This window comes from Cygnus olor, chromosome 2 (assembly GCF_009769625.2).
Source record: "Cygnus olor isolate bCygOlo1 chromosome 2, bCygOlo1.pri.v2, whole genome shotgun sequence".
Lineage (NCBI taxonomy): Eukaryota > Metazoa > Chordata > Aves > Anseriformes > Anatidae > Cygnus > Cygnus olor.
Genome location: NC_049170.1, coordinates 155387736 through 155410036, shown reverse-complemented (window position 1 = coordinate 155410036; position 22301 = coordinate 155387736). Strand labels below are relative to the sequence as shown.

At 42.4% G+C, this 22301-nt stretch overlaps 1 protein-coding gene across 2 annotated transcripts in view; it reads left to right on the top strand.

Annotated features, from left to right (window-relative positions):
* FAM135B (family with sequence similarity 135 member B) overlaps positions 1-22301 on the top strand; it is a 206780-nt gene that overhangs the window by 48176 nt on the left and 136303 nt on the right. For both annotated transcript variants that reach the window (XM_040547333.1, XM_040547332.1), the window contains exon 2: positions 13438-13533. In XM_040547333.1, the coding sequence (XP_040403267.1) occupies positions 13457-13533 (77 nt within the window). In that variant the 5' untranslated portion in view covers positions 13438-13456. The remainder of the gene's footprint in view (positions 1-13437; positions 13534-22301) is intronic.

Here is a 22301-nt window from a genome sequence, read left to right as displayed (position 1 = left end):
ACTGCATTCCATTAGTGAAATAGGATCAGAGAAATAGAAAGGATACTTTTGCTGGCTGCAGTTTGGTCTCAGTGAGTACATGGTGCTGGGTGATTCACTTCATTTTGCTGTGATTATCCCACACAATGAAAAGGTCTAGCAGGAAAGCTTTTGATTTCATTATTTCTTTTTCCAAGTAAATTTATACTTTTCCATTTATTTTTTTTTCCAACCTTGCAACCTCAGCCATTCTGTGATTCTGTGAAAGAGTCATATTAAACTTTCTGTCCTTAGTGAAACTGTAGGGTCCCAGTGTGTGTGCTGAACAGCTCTGGTCTCAGCCAGCCACTAGTGCAGTGAACCCCCTTTAGAAAGCAGCATGACCTCAGAAGCCCCATTTGAAAGGGGAAAGTTTCTCCACTGCCCACGCCTCAGCAGGAGATTCTTGCCTGGGTGTAGAGCTGTTAGCAACACAGTTCTGTCTGATTTTGGCAAGAAGCATCTCCTGCTGCCATCTGCTAAGACCCTTGCAAGCTGAGGACTATGTCTGAATGGCAGTCCCTATAATTTCAGTGTATAGGGCCTTGATTGTTTGAAACCAGCTCATTTGGACACTGGTGCCAATGTAAATTGTGGCAGTATGTAGTTCATTACAGGCTGAAAAAACTGCAGAAAAAGAGCGCGTTTTCCTGCTCTGCATGCCATGCTGCTATCACCAGACTGCTATCTGCATCAGAAACGTGCAGTTTATTGCTGGTTTACGTACATCTGCAGCATGCCATGGGCACCGAGTCTGCTCACACTTAATCAATTGTTGGGGAATTTTTATTGTACCCCTTGAGGCGAGTTAAACACGCGTTCGTGCTTAAATATAAAAAGATGAAATGAACAATGCATTGGACAGAGTCCCACCACCATAAGCAGATCTACAGGGAGGCTGTCAAGATACGTTGCTGCCCAATTCCTCCACTTGCACCTGCACCAGTTCTGTGAGCATCAGTATCAGGCACCTCAGCCCAGTTTTTGGTTCATGCCCCAGCACCAGTTCTGCTCAACAAAGGTGGCTCCTGAGCACTTGCATTCCAGGATTGCTGCACGACAATGCTGAAGCCTTTCTTTCCTCATCAGCAAGGGAAACTTGACTGCTCACATGAAGTCTTTCTGCCTCTGGCCTTCCTGCTCACAGCCAGTTTAACCCATTTTCCAGTTTGACCTTCTTCCCTTCAGGACAGTTCATTCCTTGGTCACAAATGAGTATTGCTGAGCAGCTGCAATTTTAATTTCCCCTTTGTATTGCAAGGAAAGTAGAACTTCAAGTGACACCAGGGGGGCATGGCAGGATGGAGGTACTGGCAGATCAATTGCTGCTCTTCTAGAAATCTCCCTGTCTGTGTTCCCCCCTGCGACTTCCTTGTCTAAAAGTAATTGTGCACAGGAAAAGAGGATTTCAGGGAAATTAACAGCCTAGAGTTGGTTAGCTTTATCTTGTTATCTCTTCCTCTTCAGGCACTGTTCACTGTGCATCCACTCAAGGAAGTGTGTTAAGGACAACAACTTACAAACACAACACTTAGATGCTTTGGAGAATTAATTGATTCACACCATGTGATGGGTTGCCAGTGGCCCTAGCTCTTCAAAGGGAAATCCAGTTTTTCCTTCAAAGGAAAAACGCAAGAGCTCAGCATCTGTCTTACAAACCCTTATGGATTTGAGAAGGGTCATTAGCTCCATGAGATGACTGAGCAATGTGCTTACGGTGCGACAGAAGATTTGTCAGGCAAAGCTTGAGGGACAGCTACACTGAGAGGCTGGAATAAGAGCCAAGGTCTCCAGGAAAAATTACAGCCTAGCTGTGCAGAGCCATCCTTCTGGCGAAGTTTACCAAGATGCTGGCCTGAATTTGAGAAATAAAGGGTTTTCCTGTTGTTTTGATAGACTCTACTAGCTTAGTAAGCAGCTTATTTGACAGCTGTATTTCAGGCCCTGTTTTGTTAGTCCCATGTATAGCAGTGGCTCACTTGGCCCTTTTCTTCTTTGTCAGAGATCAAGTAGTGCCGTGACAAATAAATCAACCTTTTCCTCTGTTTGTAAACCACTTAATTTAGCTCTTGCTCTGCAGCAAAACCTGATGCAGTTATTTATATCAACATGGCCCCAAGCACTTAAAACAAGTCAACATTCTGATTATGGCTCTGCATATTTTATTGCATATATTTATATCATGATGCTCTACACCTGCACCTGTTCCTCCTCTACCACATTCCAGTTTAATAGTTACTGCCTGTCCAAAGAACTATTGTGATGGAAACTGGCCTACAGATTTTTATTTCTACAGCGGTGAATGTCCTTTGGAATACATGTTTCAAAGTTCTCATGAAATCTGTTGAATATTTTAAAACTGCAGATGGCTATAAAAAAGGCATTTATTTATTTATTTGTGAGGCTGAAAGTAAAATATCATGCTGTACTAATTTCTGTACTGAAAGTATTCCCTCTCCCAGCTGTACCAGGACCATAGTTCTTCTGATGCTCCTCCGATGGTCCCTCTCTGTCCAATTCTCTCTCCACCATCCTTATCTTCTCCCACCACTCTCCCAGCCTGTGAGCATTTTTGGTGGCAACAATCTGATCCGCAACTGCTTGCCAACCTTTCAATGCTCTTGTCTTGCTCAGTGTGTGAGACCATGACAGTGCCTGCTGTGCTGTCGTCTTTTGGTCCAGCAATGCAAATATGCAATTCAACAGATCCTTATGAGCATCAATAATTCCTCTGATTCCATGGGAAACCTCAAGACAGGTGTCAATGTTTACTTTGTTAGTAATTTCAGAGAAGTTAATTAAATAAAAAAGGTTGTGTTAAGAGCCTTTATTTGATCAGACCTTAGATCAAGCAATCAAGACATAAAAACAGGCTTCATGAGAACCTGACTTTTCAAATACCTATAGATTTACCAGCACAGAGACCTCTCTTCTTTCCTGGCATCCTTTATCTCCCTCTTTTTAAATACATGCTATTAGTGTATCTATACAGACTCATACATTTTGCTTTTCTCACCCTTTTCACATGTGATTCTGTAGATATGCAAAATCCTGTTCTTATTGTATGTGCAATCTCGCTATGAATGACATTCATTTGACTAGATGTGGATTTGGATTACAGGGCTACACCTGAGCAAGTCAGTTTTAGCTCCCTTTTATGGTCAGCACAGAATAAGGTGTTGATGGTCACATGAATGTTGTTGACTGCATTTACCAGACCTCTATTGACTGTAGAGCGACTCTAAACACCTCATACGTATGAAGGAATTTCCAGTTAGTGAGATGAATGTCATGGACAAACATCTTTGCTTACCAGCCTTCACAAACAAGGATAATTTGTGTGATGAGTGTAAATTATTTGGAATCACAGAATTGTGGAATGCTTTGGGTAGGAAGGGACCTTAAAGATCATGTAGTTCCAACCCCCTGCCATGGGCAGGGACACCTCCCACCAGACCAGGTTGCCCAAAGCCCCATCCAGCCTGGCCTTGAGCACCTCCAGGGATGGGGCATCCACAGCTTCTCTGGGCAACCTGTGCCAGGGCCTCACCACCCTCTGAGTGAAGAATTTCTTCCTTATATCTAATCTAAATCTACCCTCTTTTAGTTTAAAGCCCTTACCCCTTGTCCTATCACTGCACCCCCTGACGGAGTCCCTCCCCAGCTTTCCTGTAGCCCCCTTTATGCACTGGCAGGCCGCTGTAAGGTCTCCCCGGAGCCTTCCTTCTCCAGGCTGAACAACCCCAACTCCCTCAGCATGTCTTCACAGGAGAGGTGCTCCAGCCCTATGAGCTGATCTTTGTGGCCCTCCTCTGGACTCATTCGAATACGTCCATGTCCTTCTTGTGCTGGGGGCCCCAGAGATGAATGCAGTGCTCCAGGTGGAGCAGAGTAGAAGGGGACAATCACCTTCCCTGATATGTTGGCCACACTGCTTTTGATGCAGCCCAGGATATGGGTGGCTTTCTGTGCTGCAAGCACATATTGCCAGCTCATGCTGAGCTTCTCATCAGCCATCACCCCCAAGTCCTTCTCATCAGGGCTACTCTCAAACCATTCTCTGCCCAGCTTGTTTTTGTGCTTGGGATTGCCCTGACTCAGGTGCAGGACCTTGTACTTGGTCTTGTTCAACCTCATGAGGTTTGCACAGGCCCACCTCATGAGCCTGTCAAGGTCCTTCTGAATGGCATCCCTTCCCTACAGCGTATCGACTGCACCACAGAGCTTGGTGTCATCGGCAAACTTGCTGAGGGTGCACTCAGTCCCACTGTCCATGTCACTGACAAAGCTGTTAAATAGTGCTCGTCCCAGTACTGACCCCTGCGGAACACCACTCATTACTGATCTCCACCTGGACATTGAGCTGTTGACCACAACTCTTTGAGTGCGACCCTCCAGCCAATTCCTTACCCAATGAGTGGTCCGTCCATCAAATCCATGTCTCTTCAATTTAGAGACAAGGATATCAAGGTGGACAGTGTCAAATGCTTTGCACAGGTCCAGGCAGATGATATCAGTTTCTCTTCTCCTATCCAACAATGCTGTAACTCCATTGTAGAAGGCCACCAGATTTATCAGGCTGATCTGCCCTCAGTGAGGCCATGTTGGCTGTCACTAACCATGTCCTTATTTTCTATGTGCCTTTGCAGAGTTCCCAGGATGATCTGCTCCATGACCTTGCTTGGCACAGAGGTGAGACTGACTGGCCTGTAGTTCCCTGGGCCTTCCTTTTCTCTCATTTTAAAAATGAGAGCCTTTGCCTCCTGGGGCCCGAGCTATGCGGCTAGAGCTGTTGCTGGTGAAGACTGAGGCAAAAAAGTCATTGAATAGCTCAGCCTCTGTGTTGGTGAGAATGATGTCTAAATAGCTGAACCCCTCTCTGTGGCACCAGTCCTGTAACCATTTCTTGACTTTCCAGCTTCGACTGGCCCTTTTTATCCCCTTCCCTTTGACCAGGAGGATTGATGAAAAAAATACCTGCACTCCTGAGTCCTTCACTGCTGCTCTCAGGTCTCTGTATAATCCTTGTTGAACCCCCTTAGACTGCTCCTGGCTGCATCATTGGTCCCCACATGAAACAGCAGCAGTGGATAATAGTCCTTAAGCTGCACAAGGCCTGGCAGTTTCTTGGTGACATCCCTGATAGGAGTCCCTGGTAAGCAGCAGGCTTCTCTCAAGAGCGGATTGGGTCAGCAGATGGGTGCCTCTGTACCTCTCAGAAGAGAGCCTTCTACTGCTATCACTCATCCCCTTTTCTTAGTGGGACTAGTTGCTATGCAGGGAGCAGGTCAGGCTGTCTTATTCAGCTCCACCCTTCCTGCAATGAGTCTTTCCTTTTCAGTCTGCAGAGGAATTACTTGCTCTTATATCTTACTTAGATGTCCTCAGAACATATGAAAGGGACAATAACTTTCCAAGTGAAACTCTAGAGTGATTTTGATAAGGTAAAATACAATATAAGCACCTAAAATCTGACAAGGACAACTGAGTTTACAGCTCATTTAGACAGTAGCATGAATTTTTTTCATGACCAGAAATGGAAATACAGTCAGAACAGTGCCAAGGAACACATAATTCATTAGCCTTTCCATACAAGACTGTCAGTATCATTGTGGTGACATTCAAGAAGCTCTGTTAAGCACTTGGATTCTTTGGAAACATCCTGGTATACTCCCAAGGACTTGGTATAGACCTATGCCCATACAGTTTGGAGAACAGTCACATATGAACTTGTGTAGAACTTAAAAATAAATAAATCCTTTCTGGCTGTTTCACAAGTACAGGAGAATAATATATGGTCTGTGTCTGAAAGAGCTCTAATTTCCTGTTTAAACCAATAAAAGAACTCAGACTAAGAACATAGCTCCTTTTATTAAGTAGAGGACCATACTCTAGCATGAGAATGATGGGTAAGTGCCTAAGTGTCCTAATCAGGCTTCAAATAACTTACTGCTTTTTCTTGTATTTTATGGTTCTAAAAGGCACAAAAGGAATTCTGGGGTGGAAAAAAAAATGAAAAAGAAAAAAGATTCAGGTGAACAGTGGTAACTGCTGAAGACTGATGATGATGATGTTCTTAGGAGTTTGGATTCAGGGCTCTGAGTTGTGCTTAAAGCTTTAAAACCCCTTTTTCTTTTGGAAGTCACAAAGAAGAGAAACAAGGTGGGGAAGGAAGAGGTAGGAGAGGTATGGTGAGGACAGGATTATGCAGCAGTGGGAAGCTAGTCCAGGTGAAAGTTTTTATTATCTCCTTTTTCCTTCTGTTTTGCTCTCCCTGCTCTGTTGCCTGAATTTTCCCTGCTGTTTCATTTTGTGCACAATACCAACAGCAGGTTATTATTAACTGTGTAAGCAGATAGTGATTTGTGCTGAACTGAACTCAGATCTGGTGTCCTGACAGGCACATGCTTACAGAGGACAAATCGAGGTTGATCTTCATTCTTTTTGTCGAGTGATCTGACCTGAATTTGCACAGCTGTGTTCACATTTAATCCTGTCTAATAGCTCAAAGGCTTTATATCTCATAAGAGCAGCCTACTGGCACCTGACATTTATTCTGGCCCTGGTTCAGTTCTGCCGTACAAATCCTCTGGCACAACCTGGTATTTTTGTTTTTCCCTAGTAGATTTATTCCTCCATCTAAACACCCTTGAAATGAACAATCTATGAAGGGTGTAATCTAGACCATTGCTTTTCAGCCTTCGTGGGTTTGCTGACCTGTACAAATTCTCCCGCGTGGATTGAAATTCTCCAGTGTGGATTGGTCACACAGGAAAAACGTGAGAGAAATTCAAGTGAGTTGTTGGCTTATTTTCCTAAGTGACTCCCTTTGGATCCTTGGGCTACGCCCTGTTTATACCCATGACTATGTGACCCATTTATTTGAAGTTATTGATACAGAGTGAAGGTTCTTGACTATGAGATGCAGCTGTTTCTTCCTCATAATACTCTAATTATGTTGCTGAGGGTTGAACAAGTATTTTACCCTGCTCTTCAATGTGAGCCAATGAACTAGGTACCACTGCTACTTTGTGAATTCCAGCTGGCAAAAGACATAGCAGAGCTTGCAAGTGAAAAAACAGCAACTAAACAAACATAAATAAAACGGCTCCTTTCTTATTTGCTACCCTTTGAATACTCTTTGGGTTATGAGTCATTTTTTAAGGATCATTTATTATCTGTCTTCTGCATCTCTAACTCATAACATTTTGGTGGTAGAAATCAACGAACCTCGGCAAAAGTGATTCATGGTGTTGCAATGTTTATGAACATATGTCTAATGCATCTGACAAAATTGTGGATATTGATTTTCCCAAGAATATTAAACAGCAAACTTGGTATATGTATTTTTTTTTAACATTGGAATATTATTTTCAGGGCTTGCATCCAAACTAAGTTAGCTCTCTGCAACATAAAAACAAATTAGTCTTTAACATTTTGAACCAGACTAAATGCTTATGTGGTGAAAAAAAAATATGTTTAATGGCTTTGCTTGGTTAACACCATGTACCTTGCATTTGTTTTTACCTGTAACACAAATCTCTGCTTTTGCTGACATATTGAAGAAAACAATTCAAAGGATTATAATAGACTGGAAAACTAAAAACCTTGGCAAAATAGCTGCAAGGGATTATTGCTGGTTTGTGCTGTGATACTAGCTCATTCTGTAAGCTATTCTAGTTAATGTTAGATCATTGTAAAAACTGGCGATCTTACAAAGTAATTCCTGATAGTTCCATGTCTAAACAGAGCATTAGAAGGTTTCTCATGGATGAGAATAACATGTTTTCTGAGGAAGACTTGACATCAGAGTCCTAAATGATAATACATACCAAAATAAACAGAAAAAAAAAATCACAAACAGGCAGTGACCCAAAAGTTTTGGTTTTTGTAAGTGTGTTAGAGAACAAATTAATGAGCATTATGGTTGGGTTCTAAATTGGGTATATGCATCATCTATGCAGATTTTATTGCATATATTCTTCACTTTCAACTTAATAACATATTGTTGAGTGAGGCCATATATTGAGTAAGACACCGTCTGCATCTCATTCAGTGTGGATGTTTTATCAATCTGTTGCAGTGTTTGTGCATGAATGTGGGAGACTGGGTACCAGGCAGCACTTTTTTTTACTGTTAAAGCTGTGGCAAAAGGCATCTCTTGAGGGCTCACACGTTTCATTGGCCTCCCTTTACCTAGGGTAAATGTTCTACCTTGTTGACTGTGCTACAGTAAAATGAATTTTACTAATTCAAGATGTCAGAGGGGCATAAACCCATGCTTGAATCATTTTTCTGATGTAAAACCATAACCGTCAATGGTTGTCCCAGGTTTGACAGTCATGTGCCAGGAAATAATTTTTATAAAAAGTTGAGTAAAAACTTCACATTCCAGTAATTATTTAGCCTCAGTAGTGTTGGGGAAACAAAACAAATTGTTTAATGAAAATAAGAAACATCCTGAATGAAAAAGAAGGCCACCTTTATCCTAACTAGTCTAAAAAATATAATACTCATCAGGTCCTATTATGTCAGTGATTTGGACCAAGTATGGTGGTTTCATACTTATGGCTAGATAAGCTCCACCATGCTGCTCTCTTACTCCCCCTCCTCAAAATGTACGGGGCTAAAATATGAAGTATTGTAATTATTTAATAGCTTTGCTAAACAAGCCTTGTCATTTCCTGGTATATTTTCATATTGTATTTAGATTGGTTCTTTTGAAAAGTCTAAAGGAGATATCTTGCTATCACGCACAATCTTGGAAGAGAATTGCCAGCTCTGTTTATTTTAACAAAATGAGGTGTTACCTTTTGAAATCATTGTTTTGCTAAAGGTCATCTCTGCCATTTCACTGATGTTCTGGCAGAAAAAAGCAATGGGTACTGTGAACTGGAGAACAGTTGCTGACGATGCCATAGTGAAAGGTTTTACTGACATTTGTGACTGCTTTGACTCAAGCGATTCATGTAGGCTCAGAAGAGGCTACTGAGATGCAATTGTTGCCTTAAGAACTGGGATCCTTTTCAGCTGCATGAAGGTGAACAATGGAGCAATTTAATTAAACAAAAATGAAAAAAAGAGACTTGGTCTAGTGTGAACTTCTCCTACTGCTTTAGTCTCAGAGCTTACTTGTAATGAGATTGTGTTTATAATCTTCCTTTTCCTGAGTTACTTTGTCCCTTACTTAGATTTTTACAGAAGGCATTTGTGGAGAGGAGAATAATGTTATCTTACCGTGGGTTTATGACTATATTCTAAACATTTGATCAAGGAACTCTTTAAAAGAAAAAAAAAAAAAAAGAGTGAAAGAGAGAGAGGCAGACAGAGAATGCACAGGTAGCAACAAATACCAGTTTCTGAACAAAATCACAATAAAGTAAAAGATGCTTTAAAGGCAGTAAGGAAAACGGTTCTATCCTGGAGATAGTATGTGCTGTGTTTCCTGAGAGGTGGCTTTATTCTCCTAAATGAATGTTTCTAGGTTTATGAGTCATTGCCCTTTATCACATGGTGTTTTGTTCTTTTGTCCTTGGGGTGTGTTTTTTTTTTTAATTTTTTTTTTTTTTTTTTTTTTTTTCCTCTGGCTTCTGTGACAGAGAGGGACAAGAATTGTGAAAGCAGTAAATAAATGTCTGGTATATTTTTCATTCAGAGGTAATTGCACAAATGCTAGAAAGTTCATAGACTGTCAGAGTATGCAGTGTCCTGTCCTTATTTCCACCCGGCCCTGTCCCTGTCTCGCCTTTCTCTCCTCCCTTTGGTTGGGTTGATGCTGATTGCTGCCACAGCAGGTAATTTTCAGACTCCTTTTTAGCTTCAAGATGTGTAACAATTGAGTGTGTGTGGTACATAACCAATACCCACCTGCTGTCAGAGGGCTCGGTCAGTTGACTATCTTTAAAATGTCATTAGCACAGCCACTGTGAGTCAAAAAGATTGCTGAGAGCAATGGAGGATAAAGATAAATAAAGCCATTGTAGTTTAACCAGTATCATATGCTGAAAAATCTCCAATCCAGAAGTTATCTCTACAGAAAACAATGAAATGAAGAGTATAAAATCAAGTCTTCCTTTAAAAGAATGCTCCAATCTTTAAATATATAGATTTTTATAGGGATTTATTTGTATAAAGGATTCTGATTTTCAGTTAGTGTCTCCTTGCTACAAGTAAAATGATAAATGGAATTGATTGTCTTTTGCTAGGACACCAACTCTTGTTGGAAGGACAGACTTTCAAAGTGGTGACCTGACTGATAAAATCAGTGCCTGTAGGACAGCACAGTACAACCAGTGATGATGGCAGTGCCTTACAAAGCAATTCATTGCTTTGGAAGTGACAAAACTGATCATAGGCACTACTTTTACACAAGCATATGGCCAAAACACTTCCCATGTAGTTTTTTTCTGGCTTCCTATAGGGACTTGCTTGTGTCTTCTCCAGTCCTCTTCTGGAAAATACAGAGGGTTTAGCTTAAAAAATTGGTATTTTAGAAGAACCAATGTACTGAAGCCTTACCAAGAATCACCTCCGCATTTTGGTTTAAACTGCTTATTATTAAATTGATGATACTTTGATTCTGGCAACAGTCCCTATTGTGTTTTCAATGCTTTCACTTCAGTATTATTTTTACCATCTACTCCTCTGTTCATAGCCCGAGGTTATTCCCCGTGGAGATCAGTGAGTAAGGGGTAGTCAGAGGTCTTTCACATGCCCTGGATTCTGAAGGGCTGTGATCAGCTTCTTTTAAAGAGCAACGTGGTACAGCAGTGAAAACTCGGTGCATCATTTGAAGCACTTGTGTTTTCTCCATCTGGGATTCCAGCAGCTGTTTCATCTTATTTTGTAGCTTTTTCATTGAAGCATGCTACCAATGGCTCTGAGCAATTTTTCTTTGAACCTGGCTAAGTGTCATGATGAGCAGGTGTGCCAGAGACCACTTCTAGTGATTGTCAGATGTGTCCTGAGGTGCCAGGCCTGGCTGGTAGGGGTTCAGTCCCTCTAGCCTTCAGATGTAGATTTATATGCTCGGAGCCTCTCTCTTTTTTTTTTTCTTTTTTTTTTTTCTGTGGAGTGGATGGATGTCTAACATGGTGTGGCAGCTATTTCCCCTTTCATTCTGGTGATTTGTAAGGGTAATTAAGCTACAGAAACTTTTTTTTTTTTTTTGTCCAGAGATAATTTTTCCATATTTGCTTTGAAAAGGTACAAAGCATGCAAAATAAAAAGTAAATATAGTGAAGACCTGTGTATTTCTGTGTATTTAATCTTTAATTTTTCAGTCATCCTAGCTAACCTTAGCCTCATGCCATTCTTTCTGTCTTTGAAAATATTGGTCCTGGTCTGAACTGTCTGGCCATCCATTCACACTTCTCTTTAAATTGGTGTCTTCAAAAGCACACAGTTTCCTTTGATCTTGAGCTTTTGGTCTAGGGAAATATGTCTGAGCACAATATGCAGATTTATCCAGAGGTAATTCTTCCAATTAGCACTCTTCTCAAGGCAGAATACCTTGTCAGAGTATCACTTGGTGTTGCGTGATTTTCTCATCCCCCACACAGTCTGCCTTGCTTTGATGCTATATGCTCAGACAAGACTATCACACACATTACCAGGCGAATATGTGATATACATGCCCTATAAACAGTATACAATTCCTTCAGGCTGTGCAGAAAGGCAAAGCCAGAAAGGATTAGTCTCATGCCTGTTTAAATAGAAAAAAAATAAATACGCAGGCTAAAAATTACATGTATTTGGCCAAATGATAGCATTTTACTTTCACTTTTTAGAAGAGTTTAAAAGATTTACCTTCACTGCTCCAAAATCATACCCTGGCACTAAGCTGTAGAATTTCTTACCTTGGAGGTATATCAGATGGGTAGCTTAGCAGCTATAGACATATATTACAAATATTGCATTCATCCTGTGTCCCGTTCTTGTCATTCAAGAGTCAACATCTGTACTGTTTGGTTTTGAGGAGGGTGGATGAAAAAACAATAACATTTTAACTCTGAAATAGCTATTTTTGAAACTGGTAGTGTTTGAAAGGACAACCAGAAAGAAAACATGGTTTAAAATAATCAGTGTAATAAGCCAGTCAGTTGGAAAATTACTAGTCAGGATTCAGCACAGAGACTTATCAGAAAGCTACAGCTTAACGCTTATCTCAGACCTTCATGCATCAAACTCTTCATTCCTGTTTCATTGCAGACAATGGTCAAATCTTTGAGTGCCACGGAAATTACAGGTTAGCATGTATGGAGAAATTCTCTCATTTGCAATCTGAGCTCAATGTCCCCCTAGAGACCCAAGTGTCTCTGATAGGGGAATTATTAATAGTCATAACATGGGTCATCCTCAGAGATTGCACTTGGCTGCTGTGAAAAAGCTACCAAGTGATGCTTCTGAACTGTGCTAATTAAGCAAATCTGATGGCTGTCTTGTCAACGATGCCATAGACAATTTCCAGACAGCTTACAGCTTGCAGCTCGCCAAAAGAAGACTTTCAGGGAGAAAAGGAGGAAAGGGTAAATGGAAATTGCAAAATCTCTCTAAAAGTTCTAAAAACCCTTTGCTTGGCTCTGCTGCAATTAAGGAAATGTCAAGGGTTTACACTAGTATATTAAATAGTGATGGTTTGGAAACTTACTTTTGCAAAGCTTCCTTGAGTAAGGTATGTCCTCCTGAGGTCCCTTCCAACCTGAATTATTCTGTGATTCAATGAACTGTGTGTATATATATATATATATATATATTTATATATATATATATAATCTGTAAATGGTTGTAATGCTTCAAAATCTTGATCTGGGTGTTGTGGCCTATTAGATGCTTTGATTGTCAGTGTTTTCCTTAGAAGAATCTCTTCCATTCATTATTCTTTAAATTATTCGTATTCCCTCAGAAACTTCCCTTCCAGGCCTTTAGTCAAGTCACAGAAAGGTTCAAAAGCACGAGAATTCTGAATTCTACTCTCATCTGTCTCAGGGTTTTGTCTTTTTGGCCTGTGGTTTTACAGAAATGAGCTGTGCTGCCCCTGGATATCTGCCATTCGGTAAAATGGGATGAAAAAATCAATTTCCCATACAAGAGTAGTAAGACAGTTAATTAAAATTTGCTTTGAGATTCTTGCACATAATATGTTATTTACTTTTTGCCTCTTCTTGTACTTTCCATAATATTATCATTCTGTCCTCAGGCCTAATTAGACATTTTACCTCTCTTAATTACTGCTTTGATCTTGCTTTTAGCAAGTCTTCCTGAAGATGGAGCTCAATGAAGTCATTGGAAACATTCCAATCAATTTCAGTGAGCTTTGCATGAACCCCAAGTGCCAAACAAAATGTAGTAATATGGCTGAAGATTTGTTAAGCAAAATACTTCAAATGTTTATAATGCCTGTTTATATGTGTTGTTTAGGTGATGACCTGAAAAAATCATGTCTGAGGTCCAGGGAACGGTCGAGTTTTCTGTGGAGCTACACAAATTCCATAATGTGGACCTTTTCCAGAGAGGGTGAGTTGATGTTTCCATTAATTTGCAGCTGATTATGGAAGAGTTGTTTACAGAAAACAGTTCAAATCCACAACAGATTGTTTTCTGCCAAATGTAGTTTTATTTCATGCAATCTCCATGGCAGGGAAGGATGTCATTAGGTTTTCATTGCTGTCAAGGAAGGTCAATGTACATTACTTTCACAATAAAGTCAGAGTGACTGACTTGTTTTGGTAATACAATAGTGTAATGCTCCAAATTATTTTAAGCTCTGTTCAGACATAAGCACAACAGATGCTTTAAATGTTTCTGGACTGGTGTTGAGTCTTTGTGCCAAATGATAGCTGCATTGGACTATAGTGAAAACATGTTCATTTTAGGGTAATAAATCCAATGAATATTCTTTTAATTCTTTTACTGAAATTTAAATGAATTCCACCATTTCAGAGAGGAACATGAATATTCAAATTTGTCTGAAGTTCTAGTTCTAATGGACACGTATTTTCACATGTCTTTAAGTTAGAAGAACACGTACAAATTCTGGTTTACTCAAAATTTTGCCCCTATTCTTTTGCACCGCTCTTCCTGATAGCTTTTATAATAACCCAGTGGCTATTAAATGGAGAAGCCTAACCAAACATGAGTTGTTGTTCTGCTTGCATGTTGGACCCCACAGCTCTTTTTCTGTGAGGAAAAGATATAATACTGAAATACTTTTTAAGGAGACCAGAAGACCCAGATGGGTAAAAAGAATGGACAACAGTGGGTCTTGTTGAATATTATTTTCTTTCATCTAGGAGGACTGATATATACAGCACACTAGATATTCTCTTTCATGCCTTAGTTTTGTATAGGGGTAGTTCACAGATGATTTGTCCAGCTTCATTTCTACTAACAAAACTATGGAATTGTTTCAGGTATTGTGATGGATTAGTTAAAGCTGTTTCCATCTGGATATAGGCTTTTCATTATTTGTTTTTACTGTGATGAACTATGTGGTAAAGATGCCATGAACGTGAATGAAGGAAACATGTCTATATTTTAACAGCTGGCATCTGTCATTCTGTTCAAGCATTCTGACTATAACAAGTACTTGTATTTAACAGGGGAAAAAAAAAGTATATATTAAAAAAAAAAAAAGCTCTGTGCTTGAGGTGTTTGTTTTATCTGAGTTATAAAAGAAGACTCCTGTGTACTATCATGCTCATTACCTTAGAAGACTAACACAGCTATACATTTTTAACTTGGCTTCTGGTGGTCAGTGTAATGTATTTGATCCTCCTCATGTTTGAAAATCTGCACTCATATGTGGCTTCAGTAATGCCTTTAATTTTCTTTTTTTTTTTCTTTTTTTCTTTTTCTTTTCTTTTCTTTTTTTTTTTTTTTTTCATATGGGCCTGCTCTGGCATTCAGTAATTTCTATAAAATGCTTTCTTTGGCTTTGACAGTCAGATCAAATCTCTGGTGCTAGTACCTAGCACTAACACAGATAATATATTCTAATTAGGGACACTCATGAGTCCCTAATTACCTTACTTTTTTTCCCCACTGGCACTTACCCTGCTTTACTGATTAATTATTCCAAACATAGTACTATAGGTTACACTGCGTTAGTACTGCATATAGTACTATGCACTACTATAGGTTATACTGCATTAATTTTTTATAGTATTTTTTTTCTATGTATCCTGCATTGCTTATTTGCTTCCTTCTATAGTTTTACTGTTCACATTTCCAATACAATCCTTTACTGCATCTCATATTTGCCAATCAATATCCTCTGGTTGGCTTCGTCTACTCTGTGGCCCATAGCACTGCAGAGTATAATGAGAGTATGAAGAAAAGGAGTGAATGAGTTTGCCAAATTTCATTTTAACTTGGGCACAATTTTTATTTTTTCCCTACTGCCTTTGTATATATTCACTGTGGACATCTGGGATATCTTGGATTGACGTACGGTCTCTCCAAATGAGAGGGTGGTAGAAGTAATAATAATGGGAACTTTCTACTTAACTAGTGTTTTTCTTCTCTGAGTGCCTTGCAAATTAAGTCAATATCGGCCTGTCTCGCTGAAGGCTAGAAAGGTGATTTGTGAAAGGTTGTCCATCAGGATAGCTGTGGAGCTGAAATGAATCTTAATTTCTGTGGAAACACAATATGCTCTTTTTTTTTTTTTTTTTCACTGAAGCTTTCAGTACTGTTTCTCACAGTGTTCTTCTGGACAAAATGTCCAGCATACGGCTAGATAAATGCATAATACAATGGGTGAACAATTGGCTGATGTGTTGGACTCAAAGGGTTATAGCAAACAGGGTTACATCAGGCTGGTGGCTGGATTCCCCAGGGTTCCATTTTAGGGCCAGTTCTCTTCAATGTTTTCTTAAAATACTTGGGTGTGGGACTAAAAGGTATACTGAGGAAGTTTGCAGATGATAATAAATTAGCAGGTGCTGCTGACTGTATTGAGGGTAGAGTGGCCTTGCAGAGAGATCTTGACAAACTAGAGGGCTGGGTGATCACCAGTAGTGTGAAATTTAACAAGCAAGTGCCAGATCCTGCACCTGGGACAGGATAATCCTAGATACAGACTAGGGGACAAGAGGCTGGAGAGCAGCCCTGCAGAATGGGATCTGAAGGTTCTGGTTAATGGCAAGCCGAATATGAGCCAAAAGTATGTTCTGGCAGCCAGGAGGGCCAACTGTATCCTGGGGTGCATCAGGTACGGCATTGCTAGCCGGTCAAGGGAAAGGATTGTCCCGTTCTGCTCTGCGCTGGTGTGGCCTCACCTCGAATACTGTGTGCAGTTTTGGGCACCACAATACAAGAAAGAGGTAAAACTACTAGAGTGTCCAAAGAAGGGTAAGCAAGATGGTGAAGGATCTAGAGGGGAAGACATTCAGGAGTGGCTGAAGTCACTGGGTTATGAACACTTGGCCTAGAGAAGAGCAGGCTGAGGGGAGGCCTCACGCTGGCCTGCAGCTCCTTCACGAGGGGAGTGGATGGGCAGGCGCTGAGCTCTGCTCTCTGGGGACAGCGACAGGACCCGAGGGAACGGCATGGAGCTGGGACAGGGGAGGGTCAGGCTGGGTGTTAGGGAAAGGTTCTGCACCCAGAGGTGGTTGGGCACTGGGATAGGTTCCCCAGGGCAGAGATCATGGCACCAAGCTGCCAGAGTTCAAGCAGCATTTGGACAACGCTCCCAGACACATGGTCTGATTTTTATGTGGTTCTGTGTGGAGCCAGGAGCTGGACTCGATGATCCTTGTAGGTCCCTTCCAACTTGGTATATTCTATGATTCTGTGATTCTTTGTCCTTTACAGAGAGCATGGCTGGGCCAACAGTAAGCCCTTTGGAGAAGAGCACTCCATGCAAATGATAGCATGAATAAATCATCAAGATTGAGTTAAAGATTCCTGGGAAAATCAACCCTTCAGGAGCTGTTAGGTGCTGGTTAATAATCAAACTTGATTAAGGACCTGGTCTGCTGGCCTTAAGCCACACAGTCAAAGTGCTTTAAAACGTTAGGCTTTATGTAATTGTTCTGGTTCTATTTTTGATTGCTCTGGAATCTATTTTGCATTGTGTAAGCACACAGAGCCAGTTGCCATCTCTTCCTTCCCATGGGAAACTGAAACTCCTTAATCTAACTGAATTCTACCTTGTGAGATTTGGATCATTGTTTTAGGATCTGAATCTAGTGTTTCTTAACCTGTATGAGTGATTAATATTGAAAAGATGCTCTGATACAAGAGGAACCAGGAGCTTTTGTAAATATTTGTTATGGTTTTATGTGTCTGGCATATGTAACAGAACCTGTCATGAGCAAATTATGTGTTACAGGTAGTTCACTTTGGTCAGTTATTAAATTTATCTTTTTTCTGAAGCATAAACATAACATTTATAGACATCAAAGGTTAAATGTGGTAGGTACTGCTGTAGGGGAAGAAAGAACCTTTTCTTTGGTTGAACCAAATGGTTTGCAGTGATGTTTGATGCCATACTTGTAAAAGTTGAGTAATAAGTTATGCAACTTTTGGGAAAAGAAAAACAAACCAAACCAAAACAAAAAACCTCACATTTTTAAGTTTTCTGTCCTAGTTCTCCCCATCATGTTCCACTTAATAACTGGTGACGGATATTTTCTCTAGTGAAATTAGCTGACTGGTTCTGATTTTCTTAATAGAGTAGGAAATAAAATTATCCCTGGCTGCCAGAGATCAATTAATTGATTTGTCTGGTTCTGTCAGAAGCAATTCTTCTGCACCTTTTTTCTTAAAGCATTTCAAAATCTATTTGATGGATTTCCTAACTTAAAAACGAAAACAAACAAAACCTACCACCACCAACAGAAAAAAATACTGTGTTCACAGGGTAAGTAACTTTTGGAGTCTGAGAGGGAATAGGGGGCACAAAGAAGGTGAAACACTGGCTTCATAATGTTAAGATTCTGGCAATGATGTGTTATAAAACAAGGATCAAGGTAAGTCCTTACCAATCACAGGGCTGAATCAAATGCTTATCAGTCCTTTCACTCCTCAAATTCAGGTCACAATTTGTAAGTGTCTAACACACTGGTGTTTGTGTGTGTAGAAGGTGGTAATGATAAAAATTAGTGGGAAATAAATTCCAGCTTCTTCTAAAATGAATGCAGCATTACCCTGGGGAACAGACCAGAGGTCTCAGAGTTTCCAGTACCCTGCAAGTATCAGACAAAGAACTCTCATGATTCAGAGCTGCTGAAAAGATAATATTCAGTCTTAGCAGACGAAGTCTTAATGTAACAAAGCATCCCTGTTGCCTGCTGGATGGACAGCAGTGTTTCAATGTAAATAACCATGAAATCATCCCCTTCAGAGGCACAGTGCAGCAGTTCCTCTCCTCAGCATCCTGGGGTTCTTCAATTAATCAAGGCCTTTCCTGTCATGATGGATACCTGGAAAATACACATCATGGTCGGAGGTTCAGACCTCATTTCCTGGAGTCTTTGAGGTACAGTGTCAGGATATGCAAAAAAATAAATAAAAATATAGAGTACAGAGACAGATCTTGATACTTTGTTCCTGATGATATTCATTTCTTCAAACTTCCAACCTGTAATGAAATATAAATCACTTTTGGATTGTAAATCTATTTCATTTTGAATGTACTTACCTAATTCATTTAAGATGCATGGATTCTTTTTAATATAAATGAAGTAAAAGGAAAAAAAAAAAAAAAAAAGGAAAAGAAGAGAGCTAACAGGCATGCCAAAGTGAAGCATTTCTGGAATAATGATTGCTGTGTCTTGGAACAGATATACTGACAGAACTGACTTTTTTCTTGGCATGAAGACATTATTTCTATGACTCTTGAACAGACCTTCACTCTAAGGCAGCAGATTCTTCTCAAAATAAAGGACTCAGGTATAAGAAGGCAATGACTGTCTACATAGTCATACAGTGACAGATATGAACCTGCTGCGCTGAACTGACAGGACTGAAACCAGTGGAGGTTTGAACCACAGGAGGTTTCATCACCTTATGAGGAAGAACTTTTTCATGGTAAGGGTGACACAGCACTGCTGCTCAGAGAGGTTGTGGAGTCTCCTTCTCTGGAGATACTCAAAACCTGCCTGGATGCTATCCTGTGTAACATGCTTTAGGTGACCCTGCTTGAGCAGTGGGGTTGGACTAGGCGATCTTTGGAGGTCTCTTCCAACCTCAACCACTCTGTGATTCTGTGATTCAGTGCAGCACGAACCTGTACTTATGAAAGCAGCTGAGGTGCAGGTGCTCAGTTAGCTAAATGTCAATGTGTGTAGCGAATGCCCAACTTCTGGAGAATAATATATGATTAGTTACTTTCATGACTGTTGGTCAAGACAGTTCTCTCATCTGGTTATCAGCGCTGCCACCTTTAACTTTAAGGCACCCCATGCTTACTGAAGGGAGCTGGGTTCTCCAGTGCCAGTGGTAGGGGGAAAAGATTGAATCCAAATAAGGTGAAATATAGCATATTTATAACAAATTTTTAACAATATTTATAACAAATTTTTAACAACATTTATAGAAAATATAACAATGTTTTGCAGATGAGGAGCATCTTCTCAACAAACTCTCAAGTAAGCAATATATATTGCAATTTTTGCAGAGGTCAAAGCTCTCGGAGAGAATGGACACTCCCCAGGAGCCCAGGTGGTCACTGCCAAGCTGGAAAGAGGAGTCTCTGCTTCAAGCCTCCCTGCAGCGGCCTCTTCAGCTGCATGGGGTGTGCCTCCCCCAGGGGTGGTTTTGCTGTGGGGAGGACACGGAGGAGCAATTCCCACTGCACACGGAGCAGCATCTTCTCCATGGCCAGCATGCTTAGCTCTGGGGCATGTGGCAAGCAGGGTGTCAGTCAGTCATCTTTGTAGCCACGATCATCATCATTGGTGTGGGGCTGGAAATCCCTCCTGTGCGTGCTTGCCACAGGGATGGTGGTCAGGAGGTGCATGACAGCTGTCTTCAAGGCATGGGTGGCAAAGTTGCCGCCTACCAGGATACCGACGCAGAGCTGCAGATGTCTGAGGTGGGAGGTATGCCGAGCATGCCTAGCTGTTTCCTGAAGAAGTGCATCTCTGGCACAGCACAGCTCTGTGGCCACCTCGTGCTGCTGCTAACGATGGCCTCTGCCTACTCGAAGGTCAGGAAGGTGTCGGAGTTGTCCTGCTTTACCCCAAGCATGATCTCGATGGAGAGGTTTTCGTTGGAGGCGTTGGTCAGCCTGAGCTTGCAGAAGCACGTGGAGGGCAGCACTGTTAGCTGCAGTTGGGACAATTGGGGCATAGCCACCCAGGCTTCTGTCACCAGCTCCTGGAACCACTTTGCCGTTTTCTGCACATCCAAGTAGGAGCCGCTGCAGAGGGTGTCCAGGAGGTTTGGGTCCTGATGTCTCAGCTCGTCCTCAGGACGGTGGAGGAAGCACACCATGTCCCCCAGCAGCCGCTCCCGTGTGCACATGCACTGCAGCTCCACGCGGAGGCAGGAGTTCCTGGCCAGCATCTCTCCTTTGGTGCCCAGCTCCAGGTGGAAGGCATGCCCAGGGGGTGGGTTCAGGGGCACGAGCAGGCGGTAGATGGTGTCATTCTCAGTGGGACTGAAGGTGTTGCCCACTCCAATGGGTGGCTGCAGCCGCGGCATGAACTTACTCCTGGGAAGCATCTGGCAGATGCAAAGAAGCTTGTCCACCAGTTCCTCCACGAGCTTGCATGTTTCTTCCAGGTTCCTTACTGGCCACTGCAGGTACCCATTGACAAATCTGCGGGCATCCAAAATGTCATTGGGGTCTTCCTCAGTGTCATCATCCTCCTTGCTTCCGGAGATGTCCTTCTCGTTTCTGCTGCTCAGCTCCCGGCACAATTTTATGACCATGCGGCAGAGCACAAAGAACAAGACAAGCTCTCCGGTCAGGGCCCAGAACTGCCAGTGCTTCAGCACAGATAGGAGCAGGGCTCCCACATGTGCCCAGCTGTGCTCCCGGTCCCTCTGCTCCATTTCCAGCAGCAGCTGCATCATGCGCGCTTGCAGCTCCTCTGCATGCTGCCGCATGTGCTCATTTGTAGCTGCATCTAGTTCTTCGCCAACCTTCTGTGGGCTACGGATTAAACCCAGGAATGTCAGAGCGAAGAAAATCGCTGAAACCATGGTCTGAAAGAGTTGAGAGAGAAGCGGATCGGTGGGGCTGGGTGGGAGCTCCCTGGAGGCTGACGGAGCTGGGGCAGGAGCTGCAGGCCCCTGGGGTCAGGTAGGAGCCCCGGCCCTGGCCCAGCCCAGCCTTCCCCCTGCTGCTTCACTCACCTCACCGATGGCTCAGGCCAAACTGCAGCAGTGCTGCCTGCCGCTGCCCTAAAAGCAGCCCCCGCATTGTGACACATCCTCTGTGGTGTCATCTGCGCCCCGCCACAGCCCCCTGGCCCTGCCCTCAGTCCCCACACAGGCCCTGGCGTTGCCTGAGTGCCGGAGCTCCTCGGGTTCCCTTTGCATGGCCTGTGGGAGCCCCCCAGTCCATCTGTGGAAAGAAATTTGGGTGATGTAGCCTGTGGACGCTGTGCTCGTCGTGTGCCACCTGGAGAGATGGGTCGGCTCCCTTGGTTCTGGCCTCGGTGCCTCCATGGCAGTGGCGGCTGGGTGCTGGTGGCCATGCCGGTGGTGGGATGGGGCCTCTCCCTGGCCGGGTCTGTGTGCCTGCAGTGCCAGCGCAGTGCTTCGGAGGAGACATTTCTGAATGGGGACGAGGCTGTGCGGGAGGGGAGGTGCCCGGCGCTGCAGGAAGCTTGTTCCTCCCGTGCCTGCCTGTGAGGAAAAATCTCAATGTTTTTTTCAGACAGGATCTTCTGTGAAGCTATTTTATTCGCGATGGCAATGTTGAGCGTCCTGCATGCAGGAGTGCCCAGTGAAACCCTACCATAACCTTATATACCCTATTTGCGGGACCTCTCTCAATTATTTTTCAGCGGTCTTGGGAATCTGGAGAGGTCCCAGCTGACTGGAAGCTGGCAAATGCTGTGCCAGTTTTCAAGGAGGGCAAGAAAGAAGACCCTGGCAACTACAGGCCTGTCAGTCTCACGTCAGTGCCTGGTAAAATTATGGAGAAAATTATCCTGAGAGTTACTGAAGCTCAGCTGGGGGACAGTGCAGTCATAGGTCCCAGCCAACATGGGTTCACGAGGGGTAGGTCCTGTTTAACAAACTTGATTCCCTTTTATGATAAGATCGTCCATCAAGGGAAGACGGGAAGACAAGGGATTGTCCCGCTCTGCTCTGCGCTCGTG